Here is a 17,552-nt window from a genome sequence, read left to right on the forward strand (position 1 = left end):
CTGAAACAACCCCAGGAGCGAGCTGAAACACCTTCATGTTTTACCTCTTTATGAACCATTATCAGGTAGAGCTCCAAATGCTTTATGCAGTTTACCTTAAAGCCTGGATGACCTAAGAGTTTGCAGATGCTAAAATACACCAAGGTATAGCTGACAGGTTTTATGATTATAGCCTTGTTTTCCTCAGTTTCTTTCACGATCACTTGCAAAGTAGTGCTTTTGTATCAGACAGCACTTTCAGAAGAAACCAAGGCTTATTGAATGCAATGAGGGGACCTGATATCTGATGATCCAAGGTGGAGAAGTGTAGTATTTAGCATAAATTCTAAGAAAAAGAGAGAACAACCCCAAAATAATACAGCAAAATAAGAAAAGAGTAGTTACCTTTATATTTGCTTTTCCTTTTTACCTGTAGTAATAGCTAATGCTAATAGTTAATGCTCATCTTGCTAATGGCATAATTGACAGGATGATGGACTGAATGAATGAAGAACAAAAGGCCAAGAACACAGTACTTACAGAACAGCTCAATGAAGAATTAACTGAGAAAGTACATAGAAGTTTGACTTATTTTAATAAACTGGTTATACTGAAAAGAAATACTCATCCATCTGAGCTAGTGCCTCTCTTCTGAAGCATCAAACAGAAGTGCACAGGGACTACAGGGACGACACACACCTTAAAATTCAGATTCATTCTTCAGTATTGTCCTGTGTCTGCCTCATTATAGGTGAGATCAACCTCCAGTTTATACACATAGTTGAATTTTGGATGCTCTTCACACCTTCTGTCTGGGATACTATAAACACATTGTTCCGCAAAGTCAGATCAATTTTATTGGCTTCTCTTGCTAGCAATTTCTATAAAATATGGAAACCAGGCAAAGCTTTCAACCTCATAATTGTGTTTAGTAATCCCAACTCTGCAGATTTTATCACCAGAAAATGATGTAAGAACCTGGATTGTTATCACACAGAGCTCCAAACAAGTGAGCATCCTGGCAGCGTCTTGATAATCACATTTGCTTTCTTGGTCTCTTCCTCCATGACTCAAAGGATACACCTTTTCCAGGCTGACAAATCACCAGTCATTTACATTGCTACCTTCTATAATATTTAATCTTCAAAATGCCACACACTCTTCATCACTGGCAAGTAATTCTGCTCATCAAATAGAAATAAGATATACAAACAGAAGCAGAGCTATCCCTTCACTCTTCTTATAGGAACAGTTCAATCTAATGAAGTCCTACGAGGGTAGAGAGCTAACAGTGGAACTACTAAATAGAAGAATTCAACTCAAATTCAGAACTGACGAGAATGGTATTACACATTACATAAAAGCAAATGTTGCAAATGAGTGTGGGTGCAAAACAGAGGAAACAACAGCCTGGATTTGTAACGAAAAAGCATCATCAGCAGAATGAATGGTGCTCTTTAGACTTCTTTTTATAACACCATTTATTTCACCCCTGAGTTGGTACCATGCCGTTGTGACTGTCATGTACAAATGATCAGGGTATGTACAATGAATAAGACTACACACTTAAAACAGATGCCTGGTGTTTCAAACAAGTATCACATTTCACCTTACCCAGATCACGTTTACAAATCTCTTAGCTAGGCTTTGTTCAGTAAGCAGTTATGTCTTTAACAACGACCAGAAGTAATTCGAGGAAACTCAGACAAGACATGTGTAAATCCTCAGGTCAGTGGAAATCATCACAATGATCCATTTTAAATATGATGGATTTTTTCCTATAGGCTACCTATCTCTATTTGGATGAAGAGAGTTCGTGGTGCCTTCAATGTACACTTAGCAATGTAGTTTCATTTTAAGGTAGATATTTAGTTCTCAGGCTTGAGGTGGGTGTTAAGTATTTGTGTGTGCATGTGTCCAAGTGTGCTGGAAGGGAGGGAGTGTGTGTTTGTAAATTTATGTATATGTATCTATAGGTACATACAGTATGTATATATCCCTGTGTAAGTGTGTGCCAGGCACTGACAAAATGATCCATTTAAGAGCACGATTGCTGCTCTTGAAAACACAGAGATAAGAAATACACCTACAATGAAAATGCAAAAGTGTCAGATGACACCACAATTCACAAAACCAGAGTAGTGACAATTGCAGCCATCTCTGGACTCTACTTTTTAATGACAAAACATGCAGAAGACTGATTACTTATTAATAACTGAAAAAAGAGAAATGGCAAAAGGAAACAAGAATTTTCAGCTTGATAAAAAAGCTCATCTGTCACAAGCTAGATCAGTCAAATGTAAAACGTTCTCTCACTTTACCTCAATAATAACGGCATGTTTAGGGTGAGCTACTGTAAAGAAACAGCTCACAGGAGAGTCCACAGAGAGGAAATGCCCATCACTGCAGCTTTCTTAAGTGTACCAATAAAAAAAGATCAAAACCGTCTGGGATTCTGGGGCTGCTAGACTGAAGGCAAGTAATATCACAGGCAAACAAAGGCTTCCTAGACCTGAGAACTATCCTAACACCATCAAGACTTACACTCTCTGTCAAAAGGATTTTCGAGGAAATATGTTAATGTCTACGTAACACAGGCTAATTGTAGGCTATGAGGCAGAAGTATACAGCATGAAACAGAGTGCAAAGAAACCGTCCTTCCCTTCACAGGTCACTGCAGAGTCTTACTGTATTGTTTTCACAACAAATAAACCATATTTAAATGTTTGTAGTGGATTTAATTTACAAACACTGGTCAATTCCACCGGAAAAGAATGCTTCCATCAGAAAATCAAAGCTCTTAACTCCTCTGGTACCTCCACCATGGCAAGTAACAACCATTGTAGGATTTTAGCAGATTACAATTCAGTTTTAGAGCCTGTTTTGTAAATACTTATGGAGATTTGGTAGAGTTCAAGATTTTGTCTTTAAAGTGAATGACATTTTTGAATTGTGAAAATAACGTGAAGAAATAAGTTCATTTTTCCCCTAACACTCCCAGTATGTCCTGTTATGCAGATTTTACATAGATAGGCACACCCACAATATACTCAGGGGCTATTTGGATGGAAATAGAAAAGCTATGGAGCAAGACAGAGACAGCCTAGATGTAAACAAGCTGGAACTGCTGGCAGCTGTGCTATTACAAATAAAATTGCATTCCCCACTGTAGTCTCACTTATCAATTTTGACAGAAGACTGTCCTGACTTCTCATAAACAGCATCGAAAAGGACAAATCACATTGGGTGTCAGATTTGCCAGAATGGATTTGGTTGGTAGCTTACCACAAAGAAACAGAGGGTTATCACCATTCCACATGGTGGGGAAAAACAATGCTCTGTCCAAGGGGTTGGGGCTCTACCTCATACGATGAAGTCTAATTTAATCCTCATTTTTTAAAGTCTGGTTAGATTTAAGAATCTCAGACAACAAGATTTGTTTACATCAAAGCAGAAAGGAAAGATATCAGCAAGCATTTCTCAAATGCATAATCCAAAAGCAAATACAACACAGAATCATAAATATTTAAAAACAAATTCACTTTCTTGCTGATCCCTGCTTTATAGCTACACTTAGAGCCGCATGCTGCTTTGTGTCCATACAAAGAATGCTCTGGGACAGCAGGATGCTGTAGACAATGATACCAGTGTTTAAAAAAACAAAACAACAAAAAACAGAATTAATATGCTGACATATAGGCACCTATTAATAAAATATCATCTTGCAACTGTGGGAGCAGAATTTGGCCCTGTAGCTGATGAATCCTTTGATAATAAAGAAGGTCCATTTGACATGGGAATTCATTCTCTCCTTGTAGCTCTGGAGAGAAAATCTTTGGTGTGCACTACACTACCATGTAGGAAATCAAACAATGGAGTAAGTTCAGGCATGGCAAGCCTGAGAGTGCGTATTCAGCAGTCTGATGTGTGATGATCAGTAACAGTCTGATGGCCTTAAGTGGGAGGAGGAAGACACTCAAGTGCCAGCTGAGACTCCTGAGGGGTGAGGACAGGGGATGAATGGCAGTCACTGAGCAGATGGGGGAATGGGTTGGGTTGGATGAACGATGGAGCTGGACTATGAACGTGAGAGAACTTTGATCACAGCACTATGAACAAATCTAGTGTTGCAGTGGGAAGAAGGGTTTAAGCATATGGGAATGAGATAAATACAGCTTTTAATTCTGCAGGCCTTCCAGTCTTGGTGTAGCCTTTCGGACTTGCTTTTAAAGGATATTTTAAGCCTTGAACGTAAAGACACATGGTGGACTTCACAGTGACTGTATCTCACAAGCATATCAAAGATGGGAAAAAAAATTCTTTATAGATTACAGGCTTCCTGGCTGCAAAAGCCTTAACAGCTGGCAGTGTATCCTCCAGGAACTCACAAACATCCACTCTAACCTCAGTTTTCCCCCTTAGCTAGCATGCGTAATAGCAAATCTTCAGATCTCTATCAAAAAGATAAATCGAAAAATCCACCCTTATGGGAAGTATTAAACACAAAGTACCCTAAAAACATTCTTTCCCGTATTTCTGGATGATCATACTTACTGAAAAGTAAAATGTCCTCAGCATATTTGGTTATTTCAAAGAAGCCATGGACCTACTTTTCTCCCTAATTGTTCCACCTTCCTATTCATTATCTTTATCACTGTTCGTTCCTCATGGTGCAGTATGAATGCTAATTTATTAGAAGTGCTTAACTACATCAATATATTTTCCTATGTTATGTATGCATATATATTTTCACCTGCTTGAGACCCAATACCCCTTCTGCTATTTTCTGCACTTGAGAAAACCATGAATTCTTGCTTTCTGAGCAGAGATCCATGATGAACTGCCTAAATATAGTATTTCTCAGCAGTCAGCTTTGATCCTCACTTTTTGTCTTTCGCTCAATATAAGTGTGAAGTTTCAAGGATATGAGAAGACTTAAAAGTATAATTAACTATTAGAGATGATCATATGAAGCTAAGGGTTTTCTTTTCACTAATCTTAGATTCTACATTTTCACTTTCTTCTCACTGAACAAAGTAGGTGGGAATAGCACAGATGAGACAGAAACTCAATCTTGTGGTAAAATGAGATAAGTAGACTGGAGTAGTAACTACTTCATTGTGCAGTGTGTGTGAATATACTAAACTGTCACATTGGCTCACAGCCTCTATTCCAAAGGAGTCCTCTTCTTTTGGGCAATTTTGACAAAAAATAAAAGAAATAGAATTATTATTACATGTATTTGAAGTAAAAAATTCTGACTTTTCATTAAAGCTCCTATCCCGACCCCCATATTGAAACTCTTTGGCTTTCACCATTGAAAAATAAGAGATATAACTAACGAATCACTAGTCTGAGCCATTTAAGTTGGGCACGGGGTGAGGGAGGGAATAGAAAGAAACTTCAAATGGTACCAGTCAAAATTTGGGGTTTGGGGGATTTCCAAAATTTGCTCCTCAATCTGTTTTCCAATGAAAATGGCTTTGACAAAATGGTAGAACAGACCTTCTCTTGGTTATCAGGCAGGAATACAGCACTCTGCATCTGCTTAGAAGCCAATTAACTAGTTAGGATGCTGAAGCACATCTCCTGTGAGGGGAGGCTGAGAGAACTCCATTCAGTTGGCCTTTTGAAGAGAAGTATTTTCTTAAAAATTATTGCTTCCTTCAACACCAAATGCAAAGGCCCAGAGAAATCAGAGCCAGACTCTTCCTGCAGGCACACAGTGACAATCACATGAGATAACAGAAACAAGTTGCTACTCAGGGAATTTCAACTAGATATCAGGAAAGGACTTCTCACCAGAAGGGCAGTCAAACACTGGAAGAGCTGTCCAGAGATGTTGTAGACTGTATACTCTAAAACATAACCAACTATGACTATATCAGCTATACAATCAGCATCCACTTCTTTGTCCCTCTACGACAGGCTCTCTCTGCCATTGCTGGACTTGTCTCAAATAGTGGTACTTGAAAGCAACTCAGAAAATTCAGTGGTGACATCTACTGAAGGGAAGGGGACAATATTAGCACATGACATCAGTGCTAAAACCTTTACAGTGACTTCTCTTACATTTCTGTTTAACATTCATTGTGTTGGAGACTGAGGTCTGGAAAGGATCCAACACCCACAAAAGCTCTGTCTGCTTGGAAACCAGTCTCTGCACTTGAGACTGCCAGATATATCCTCCTCTGTCCATGAATGTCCTGTTTGATAAACCATGGATCTTCTCAGGAGAAGACCCCTATGTCTGGAGTGTTCCTGACTCTAAGTGTATAAAAACATTCAAATCTGATACACTTCAAAGGGTAGAGGAAAACCTGTTGAAAGGAAGAAGGAATTACGATAAGATCAGGAACTTCAAGCCCCGGGTAGATAGCTATTCCCCTTCCAAAATCACATATACTGCAGCTGTTTCTAACCCTGATTCCTAACTCTCCTAAGTTTAGAGCTCTCTCTAAATCGTAGGACGTGCATTTTTCTAGCCAACAAACCTTAGATACACAAAGTACACAGGTTTATGGGTTATCACAGCTGCAGTTCAAATCAGCTGAGAATCACTTGGCATAACCAGCTTTCACTTTTTGCAATAAATTTCACCTATTGCAGGTAAAATCATACTTTATTTTTGCCGTATTTCAAAATGTTACTGCCCAGCACTTGGCCCTGTAAACATCATTATGACTGCTGCCTGCCTGCTTTGGGCCTGAAACGTGTCAAAAGATTTATCTGCCTCATCAGCACCTTCTAAACACCCAGGCAGCCAATCGAAATGGGGAGGCATAACAGATGTGTCAACATCTGCTGCAGCGAGCATTTATCTGGACAGCAGAACATGTAGCTGTAGATTCAAACTCCTAACCAGCTACAATTCCACACATTTGGACAGGCTTGATCTACAACTGTGTGAAGGTTATTTTTAAGTATTAATTAAAATCAGGTTGAAAACATAATTTTTCAGTTTTAGACAGCTCTGAGAAATATACTTTCCTGTAATTCGCTTTATGCATTTCAGACACAACAAAGGCAAAATACTATGAAAAAGCTAAATTTAAAGTTAAACTTATAAAATTAGAAATTCTTAGAAAGCACTAAGCTACATTTCCACCCCACCCATGCTGTTGTTTACTTTGAGATACATTCATATTAAAATATGTATAATAAAAATATGCAAATCTTAATCACATACATGTGCCTATAAATCAAGCACATGAAGCAATAGCCAATGACTTTTAAAACACAATTTCATTTTCCTGGCACCAAAATGAGGTCTATGGGCACCATATCCATGCTGAGCATCAGCTGCTCAAACTTCTGTTGCACATGGAAACGTCCTCCACCCCCAAACACATACTCGTATAGATTGATGAAATCATGAGATGAAATACAAAGCAAACTCATCATCTGCTTTTTTGATGCACAATACAGTTTCACCTGTATTCCTACTCACCAAACCATGCCCTCCAGGAATGACTATCGCATTCTCTTTGAAGAGCTGCCTCATTAAATAAAAAAGCAAACTTCCAGAGAAAAGACCTCTCCTGCTTTTTTGATTTCTGCTCTGAAGGCCTAGCATGCATAATATTGAAACCTTGTTTAAAGTCCATTTTCTTGTAAAAGGTTCCCTCTTGCTAGTGGGATTCAGCCCTTGCTTCCTGTGCTCTTGAATTTCCCAGGATATATTCTTTAAAATAGTGACATTATAATAAGCTGGTTGACATGACTTCGGTTATTTTAAAAGACTATGTAAAAGAAACTATTTTCTTCCATCTTTTGTCTGTATAGTTAGATTCCATGTCTCCAAGAAATACTACACAAACTTTCAAGCACAACGCATTTGAAAAATAGTATTAATAAAACCCTTAGAAACATTTTACCTGGAAAGCATAGATGGAGGTATGTGGTACAACAGTATAAAAACTGTCTGAACAAAGCATTTCTCCAAAACAGAAGATTTATAATCCACATATTTCCATAAATACGAAAATATTGCCAGCACCTTCCTCTTCCTTTGCTGAGTGAAAAACATGTGACATATATTGTAATGTTGCCCAACAATAAAGTGCTGCTGAACTAAGCTCACTTTTCTTCATTTTCCTGGGAAAACATAAGCTCCAACAACAAGGGAGAATTTTTATTAGCTTTCAGGTGAAATGAAGAGTAACCCTGTGTTTCTTTTATGAAATCATGAAACAAAATAAATATCACTGACGTGATATATTTTCCTCATGTTTTAAAACACAATAAATGGTAATCACTTTGATAAATTTGCCCATGGCAGTTTTGAGTCTTTTTCTCCCCATTCTCTCATGATCCTGTGTAGTTATGGACACAACTGAAGTCACTAAATTGGGATATTCATTACTTAGAGGAGGTGAGATGACAGCAACTTCATCTACTTTGAATGTCAGAATTTTGTGATGACATATAGCAATACAATCAAAATTAACAAACAAAGAAGAGTGGCAGAAACTATGCTGACATCCTCTTCCATTGAAATGATCCAATGACTAGCAAGGAAGAAGAGGGATTTAATGGCCAAAACCGAGATGCACTACAAGTGAAGGCTCTTGGGTTTTACTGCCAGTTCCGTCACTGACTGATTTGGCAAGTCTCTCAATAAAACTGTTCTTAGTCCACCTGCTTGTGAATTCCTGTACCAATGTAGGACATAGTAACACTGAAGAACCTCAGTGGAATGATGCTAACTTTAATTAATTAATACTTGAAAAGTTACTTCAGTTCTTAGAAGACAGATGAAAAAGTAAAAGGAAATGACTGCTCCTTTTACCACTCCTTTGCTCATTTACAGCGTACAATTGGCCACAGTTAGGGGGAAATTACGTATTTATTATTGTCCACGTGTAAATTATGCTGAATTAAATCCCCAGGCATTTTAAAAATAAAAACATCAGTGAAATACATAATCTTGAGCTGTAGTACACCAAATGTATGCTAAAAGTGTCTCCATTTAATCATTACACAGTGCTATTCAAATAAGTACAGCAAAAAAACATTCCTGTGCCACTTCTCCATTTTAACTGTGATATATGCCATTTTTACTCCATAGTGACAGTCATCTGGATCACAGGTCAAGTGTCAGCAGTTCAGAACTCCTTTTGAGTTCAAAGGAAAAAAATTCGAGGAAGGGTTTTAGAAGCCTCGATCATTGTAGTGTGTTCTCAGGTCCAACTGTAACAACTCTACTAATCTATTTACTTGTCCAGGAGACTTCCACACATGCTTTTCCATGAACAGCTTTAAAATACAGCCCATCTTTTTCCCTGGATTTGTATGATGCAACAGGTAGGAATGGAAAAAAAACAAAACAACAAACAAAACACCACCCAAGACCGCACAAACAAAGAGTCTCCTGAGCAACCAAGACCACCGATCACCGGCACACACATACCTGTTCACTTCCTTCATGACACTTCTTAATGGCAGATGCTATGTAATATTAAGAACTGCCACAAAAAATCAGAATAACGGTGTCAGTAAAATGTTTCTATACTGCAGGGGATCCATGATGCAGCCATAGGTGGTTATTAATTGACGGTCAGAAAATAAACACAACACAGTAAGTCTCTGAGCTGTCAGATTAGTCCCTTCACCACAGCAGCAGCTGTGTAAGGTGCTGAGAAGTATCTGCTTTTCCATTGCAAATCTACAGCATGTTTATCAGCAAGTATTTTCACATTCCCTGTACCATACTAGGCAGGTCTGATGACAACGGAAAGACACAACCTTGTCCATCATTTCAGCTCTTCTACACTGCAACACCCATATCTGCATCAGGATCCTTATTTCTTGCAGCCTTCTCTTTTAAATTACATCTGGTAGTTGCTGAATTTAAAACCTACCTTTTATTCACTAAAGCCTCTTTTTTCATTTATTGCAAGTTTTAAGAAGTTCAGGAAAAAAAGGATCCAATTGCAGTAGGGCATACAGAAGAAACAAGCACAACCTGATGGCAAATCGCAGAGCTATTATAGTGGTTCTGCCCCTTCACAGCACTGTTATCCTACCTGACCATGGCTGCAACTTGGCTTGAGCGATCCCTGACAACACAGGGTTTCTCTCTCTCTTGTGCACCCCGTTATATTATTAAATTTTAAAAAATACTTAATAGCTGTACTCTTATCTCAGAAATGTCTTCTGTTTTGATGGTTACACATGCATCTTCTGGGTTAGCTTCACTGTATAGAACCACTCATCAGGTAACAAAACAAAAGAGCCTGGCTGCAGCGATCAGGAGCACTGCCAGTGTGTGCACAGAAGCTGCTTCCATAAAAACTGTTTATTCAGGTGTTAGCAATTGAAGCAAGAGCTCCAATTGTGTCGCTGTTAAGTGCCTGCAATGCTCACACAGGGGTGTTTGCAGGCTATCACAGGTCTGAAGGGAGTTGTTACAGGCTATCAGCTCAGTAATCCTCATGTTAAAAAGGCCTTAAATATGTATTTACAAGATAGACAGATCTGTTTGGTTTACTGGTTAAATAAGCTATGTGTTGAAAAGGCCTTAAACATGAATTCACAGTGCAGACAGGTCTCTCTTGGCCAATGACATCAGTGGTGGGCCTTTCGGTCCAGAGACCACGCTTCAGTGGCCCATGGGGGCCTCAATGCACAAGAACTTACATGTTCAAATAACTTTATTCAGATAAACAGCCTCACTCAGATTTCTAATCTGAACACAATTACTCCTTCTTTTGTTCTGACGAAAAAATAACAATAAAATTGATCACTTCAGAAGTGTTATGTCACAGAAAAGTGACATTGGAATTTGTGCCTGAATATCAACCTTCCCTCATCATAATGGGATGAGCATCACTGGAAGAGTAAACCAGTGGTTTATCGCTGCATTGCATCTGCACCATGCTCAGGCACGGTGACAGAAACAAAGAAAACAGGACAAAATTTTCCCCTATGGAAGTTTTAAGTGTTCAGTGACAAGAGGTCTACACAACACCTCACTCATGGCCCATTCTGAAAGTTTTCTAGCTTGTCTCTTCAAGTCCTATTTTTAGGCAATCATGAAAATAGGCAACAGCATCTGATCCATAAATGCTCAGGTCAATAGGAAAGCTTAGCAATATGAGTGAGTTTGGATCAGGCCAGAGGTAAACGCAAAGGACTAATCCACATTTACAGTTAACAGATTTATGAGTGCAAATGAACGGCTGTGCATAACCATAAATTAGCACTTACATTCAACATGCATACACACATATTTATTTCCTTATTTTGACTGAAAATCTGTCCCTTGGGCCTACAAAGCAGAACATGAACTGAAGAGTATTAAGCAACCCTTAGAGCACTACGGGTTGCTCTGGCTTAGTAGAGACGTTGATGATGGAGTCGAGCTTCTTTCATATTAAACTTCTAATTTCCAGAAGTCCTAATTTTCAGAGCATAGGAGGAATCAAACCAGCACATATGTAGTTTCTAGCTCAGCCTCCACATTTCATAGAGGCATCAGCTGGAAAAATCTCATGTGGCTTTTTGCTCAAAATTCCATGCTCTTTTGTGGCTGCTGTTTCCTGCAGAACCTCTGATCCTTTCATTGTCTTGGACACAAAAGGCTTCATAAAAACAGACCACAGGAAGATTTTACCTGCACATGCCTCATGGTTGTCTGTTGATTTAGCGACATGCACTAACTTCCTGAGCAAAACAATAAAATAAAGAAGCTCTGTGGTTTCTAAGACCTTAAGTGAAGGGCATCAGAATACCTTCTAATTTCCTACAGGGTCAACTTAGCCCTTAGCAACTTGTTCCAGGTGATGGCCTTAATAGTGCCCCAATCTGTCAGCACTAGATTTGCATGCATTAAAACTAGAATCATCAGACACAGGCAGGCTAACATAATGGCTGCCATTCTGCCTTTTTCACTCTGAAAACGCTAATCCTGGCATGGTGGACCATTTGTGGTGGTTTTCCAGCCTCCTGCAAGCTATGACATTGTACTGAAGCAGTCACCTGTGCCTTTGCCTAAAAATTAGAATAATGAGAGTTAAAGTCTTTTAGACAATTACGCTTGTCTCCTTTGCACATCTACATCAACTAACACCTAAACTCCCTCCAAAAAAATCCCTTTCAGTTCTGAGAGCAAACTTCAGCCTACTCTTCCTCATCTATGCAACAACAGTTACCTCAACCCACTGCAATTCCTTATCAAGGATGTCTACTTTTGCTGTTTGTAAGAAGTATTCAGCTAGAAATAAGAATCTTTTCCTCAGATATATGAGATTTTAAAAGCTGTAATTCCCCAGAGACACTGGTTCTCACAACAGAAACCAATCACTTCTCACTTTGCTTTTACTCAAAAGCTACTTCAGTACATGGATGGTACGAAGGTCTCTGCCCTTGGATAAGGACTTGTTGACTAAACAACACCACGTGCTTGTAACATCTTATTTTCTTCTGCTCCTCTTGAAAGGTAGTCTCCTCAGACAGAATATGTAGGACCAGACATCAGCGATGCTTTCTGTTGTCAAGCTTTACATTTACAACATACTGATTGTTTGTATTTGTTTGTTTTGTTTTGGGGGTTTTGTTGTTTTTGTTGTTGTTTGCTTGTTTGTTTACCTATATTTTCACAGATCCACTATTTAAGTGACTTTGAGCCCTTAATTTCTGTATTATGGCCAACATTTCAAAGCAAGTATATGATGTTTCTCTCTCCTGGATAGTAGGCTCAGAAACATTATTAAAGAAGTGCATGTCCATTAGCTTATTTACTCCTCTCCAGCACCAGTACCCTCTATTATTACATGGACAAATTTTAGAGTCATGTTTAACACTGATCTACTGGGGGTTGTGATGCTTTGAGTCCTTCAACGCCATTGGTACCAGAGAGTGTGATGTATACTCTAACATCATATGATGTAATTCCAACAGCACAACAGCCACTCACAGTCAGACTGGGTGAGTTTGTCCTGAATCTCTTCGGCTCTCTTTCAGTGATATTGACTGCAAGTCCAGTTGAGCATTTACAAATCACTCAATATCTGCTTTATCTTAAAAGTCCTCATGGGTATCTGGCTACATCAGCATTGCAAATCTTCTGACTTCTTTCTGCCAACTGACTGATGGTGGCTCTGACCCCTGTCTCAGTATCTACCAACAACAATTTGGATTCCTTTTGGACAAGTTTTGTAGCAGCAGCACAAGGATGCTTAAGTTGGCTATCAGCAGTCCCCCAGCTTCATCATCTTTCCAGCCATTTGTTTAAAGTATGGTACTGCATGAAGCCTAATGAGCCTTCCAGGGAGTTCATGCTTCCAAGACAATTGGCTCATACTTGAGTTTATTGTGCTGTGACAATCTGAGCACAACCCACTGGGTTTTTCTAGCTTACAAATGGAGTAGAAGAGTCTTGTAATTGTTTAATCCTACCAAATCCATTGGCAAGCATATCCCCAGTGCTGGCTATCATATGTGATCCTCCTGTTTGTTTCTTGTAGTGGTTAACTCAGGTACTTAAACACCAGCACATATGTGTAAGCAATTTCCAAGCTAATCAAAGCTTTACAGAACATTTCCTTTCTTGGAAAATATTCTTGATTTTAGCACCCCAGTTGCTAGTGATCTTATTTTCTTACTTCTTAATTTGGCTGAGTATTTTGCATTTGTGTCCCAGAACTGATGCATTCTTCACTTGTAAACCCTTTCTAGGAAATAATGAAGTGCTGCTCTTGTTCTTTTTCTGCTCACTGTCTTGTTTCAATGCCTTTCTGAAATCTCCAGGTTTAGCTTGGAATTCATTTAAAAATTATTAAGTTTGTCATGGAGACCTGTGAGCTTCATATCTGTGTCCTTTTAGTACAATGGAGACACTAATGTGCACTTTGTTAACTGGACCATACTCCTAACACCAGGTACCTCTTGCTGTGTGTGATTAGTTAAGGTTCGCACCAGAAAGTTGTCATGAAATAAAAATGAATGACAAAATCAGGGAGCACTGATACAATCCTCTTTCTACAGAAGGCACAGTAGTAACAATAAACCTCTTTCCTCTAAACACTGAGAAATCAAATGGTGGGAGACAGGGGATCTGTGCTTCTGCAAGCCACAGAGTGACATGAGCAGAGATTCTGCACCCTCTCTTCTTGCTGCTCTTACCTTAGATAGTGGATGGACAATGCTGATTTTATAAGCTGTTGTCTTCCCAAGTGCTTGAGCATTTTTTCCTTCCCTGATGCTGCTGCCATAGCACAGCAGTTTGTGGAGCTATGCTGGAAATCAGACCAGGCAGCTGGGCTAGGTTAAAAACAGCCTTTCTAAAAATCTATTTAAAAAAAAATAAAAAATACTGCTTCTCACATCTGTTTCACAAAAAGTAATGCTGGCATAACTGAGAGACCAGAAAACATCAGGGCAAGGGTGGGACCAAGTGGTCACAGCAGGGTACACCTAAGTCAATACTGTTGTAGGGACCTTGACAGCATTGGACCACAGCCTCTGCTCTGCTCACTGCCCTGCTGCTTCTCCCCCAGATCAGCATCAGCAGAGAGTAAATCCCTTTTGACTCTGTTCTTTGTGAGACTGGTTTTTTTGGATGGAGAGATATATCTCTGGGGACAATGCTCTCAATTGTTGCATGTACTAGATATGGCAAAGGAACTTAATGTCTTACGAGTACCTTAAATACAGATAATACATCCAATGAGTAACCTAAATCATAATATTACCATACCGGCTTAAATTTTGGGAATGTCTTCCTTGTTTAAAGCTCCGCTAGTTGAAGGTTCTGAGATGTTCTTGTTTCTCTTTCAAAACTTTCACATTTAGTATAATGCGTTCTTCTCAAAGGAAGCTAGACAGTTCCTTCCCTATTTAAATTTCAAATGAAACACTTTTTTTCAGTCACTCATTGAATTTGCCTTGGGCAACTGAATCATAGCTGACAGCAAATTAATGACTATGATGGTGTGATTAGTAGCAATTACAGGCAACGGAGAACCTGTCCAAGCATTTGCCGCTGTCACAATACTTATGCCAGCTATTATTAGGGATTAATAATGGTCATAAAGAGGACTTGATTCCACCAGGTAGACTCTTTACAAATTTGAAATATGTTAGTATTTTAACATGTCACCGATATTCTCAATAAATGGTGAAAATTGTTTTTATCTAACCATTATTTACTAACATTCTTTCTAGATGCTAGCTTATTTAAATATCACTAGAACAATTGTTTCTATTACATTTAAGGAAGAAGTACCATAAACAAACACACTTGACAGGGAAATTTAATATTACATTACACATGGGGAATCAAAACAGAACTTAAGCCCTGAGACTCCCGGGCTGTGAGATATCACACCAAAACCCAACTGGGAAGAAATAATGATTTCACTAATCCCTAGTAATGATTTTTTGAGGAGTTTAAATAAAAGTTTGCTTGTTTTGATTGAGATTCAATAAGTAGATGTTATTTGATTTTTCTGCATCCTGGGGAAGAACTTCACATTCCCCAGGCTGCTAGAAGCAAAGAACAGTGGCCTGAACATGCAATAGAGCATCTTATCTGCTAAAGACACGATAAAAGTGAACACACTGCATATTTGCCAAAGCTTTCGTCATTCATTTCATTTCCAAATGTCAACCAGTTATGTGAAGCCTTTAAAAAGGTTTCTTAAGGTAGAGCAAACAGGAGGACAGGATATTTTTAATCTTGTGCTAAAGATATTTAATTATTTATAGTCACTCCTATTTAAAATACAGTAACTTGAACTTACGCAAAGACTCAGCACTGTTTAATAATAAAAAGAACCATCTGCTTCTTATGCCTGTCCCTACAAATATTTTGTTACTGGATGATAGTGGAAAACATGAAAAGCTAACGACTGGCAGACAAGAAGACTATTTATACATTGAAATGAAAATCTAATGAAGAGCAAGATAACCAATCACATGTCATCATTTTGGGAAGCCTCACATAATGATTTTCCAGTGACTCAGAAACGCATTCACCCTTATCACAGGAGAGTACAATGCATTAAGAGCAATGGGAGGTTTGTGGTACAACGCACAATTTCTTATAACTGCAATACTTACAATATCAAATATCAAAGAGCAGGTAAATAGAAATTACATTCATTTTCATAGTTGCAGCCTGATCTTACAAACACTCACAAGCATATGGAAGACTGATCCCTAAGGTGTGAGACACAAGGCAAATTAATTCTTAAAATTAGGGGAGAAAAAGCAATTAAGTTTCCAGTTACCATTTTTAATTTCGGAAAGGCTTGCTTTAAACTGCAAAACCAAAGCATCTGAGTTACAGTCTCCAATGTGCAAAGAGGGAACACGTTTAAAAAGCCTCCTGGAGTTGTATGTAGCCACCCACATTTCACATGTGTAGCCTAGCTCCAGTAAAGCCTGTGACATTACATAAGTATAAAATAAAATAGTCTTTGATGCCAATTTTTTAAGAAGTATCCCTACTATTATTTTTCTCAGAAGACCCTGCTATCAGCTGTGCAAACACTGTATCCATATTAACAGTAAGAGAGGCAGCAGTGTGCCAGTGATCTTACCTCATACTCAAAGTCCTCTGCTCTATCTGCATCAGCAGGCAGGCTGGAAAGATATTCATTACCATCATAAAATTCATGCTCCACTGGGTGAAGAGAATGGCAGCTATGTGGAACAAAGCAGTACAACAACAGCAAATAAGCCAATAGGGTTTTTTTTTAATTAAAAAGTGATTTAAAACCCCCACTTCTCTGTACTGTAGTTTTCTCGTCTCTAGAATGCTACTCTGAACAGCCTGACAGCCTGAAAGAAACTGTGTGAAGAAGTAGCAAGGACTGTTTTCTTTTCAAAAGCTCATACTCCAAATGAGTTCATTTTGCTGGGTTCATCTTCTGTCAGATATACACAGGGTGTTTTCTTAAACGGATCTGTTTCGGGTCAAACTATTTAATTGTGACAATTTGGGATTCCTTATGCTCATGAATGTACCTAACTCCAGATTCAAGTGCTGCGTCATGGCCAGGGGCAACTCACTAATTATTTGGTTATAAAATATTGAACATCCACAATCTACAACCCATATCAGGCTCACAAATTGTTCAAGAGCTTTCATAAAACAATTTGCATTATCCTCTTCTGTTAAAGAGCTAACAGGGTGGCAAAGGGCATTTGAGTAACCGCACACTTAGAAATGTCAGTAAACTGTACTGCTAAATGGGCTTGGAGCACGAAGAAATAGGTCTTGCAAATGCGCACTGAGGCACAGCCTTTGACCCAAAGCTGGATCCCAACCATGCAGAACCCAGTGTGGATCTGCCTTAGCAGAGGTAGGAAACTCTCTCTCATGCTGAGGGCATAGGAACTTCAGTCACAGTAGCAGGCAGCTTAGTAATATGCAGTAACTCAAATATCCAGTAGGCTCAATCCAGCATTTGGCTGGCAAGTTCTCTCTGAGACAATCACCTACCCAGCTTACCTAGAACTTCTAAAAATGGAGCTACATTAAAGTAAAAAGTGGTATATTCTCTATTATTAATAGCATGAATTCTGCAGAGATGCATGGCATGCCAGTAAGTCAGTGGGAAAGC

General features: G+C 38.8%; 1 protein-coding gene across 3 annotated transcripts in view; it reads right to left on the reverse strand.

Annotated features, from left to right (window-relative positions):
* PDZRN4 (PDZ domain containing ring finger 4) overlaps positions 1-17,552 on the reverse strand; it is a 252,875-nt gene that overhangs the window by 31,236 nt on the left and 204,087 nt on the right. For all 3 annotated transcript variants that reach the window (XM_065853911.2, XM_071803094.1, XM_065853921.2), the window contains one exon: positions 16,527-16,629. In XM_065853911.2, coding sequence (XP_065709983.2) covers positions 16,527-16,629 — 103 coding nt within the window. The remainder of the gene's footprint in view (positions 1-16,526; positions 16,630-17,552) is intronic.

Source organism: Patagioenas fasciata, chromosome 1, assembly GCF_037038585.1.
Source record: "Patagioenas fasciata isolate bPatFas1 chromosome 1, bPatFas1.hap1, whole genome shotgun sequence".
In the NCBI taxonomy this organism is placed as follows: domain Eukaryota; kingdom Metazoa; phylum Chordata; class Aves; order Columbiformes; family Columbidae; genus Patagioenas; species Patagioenas fasciata.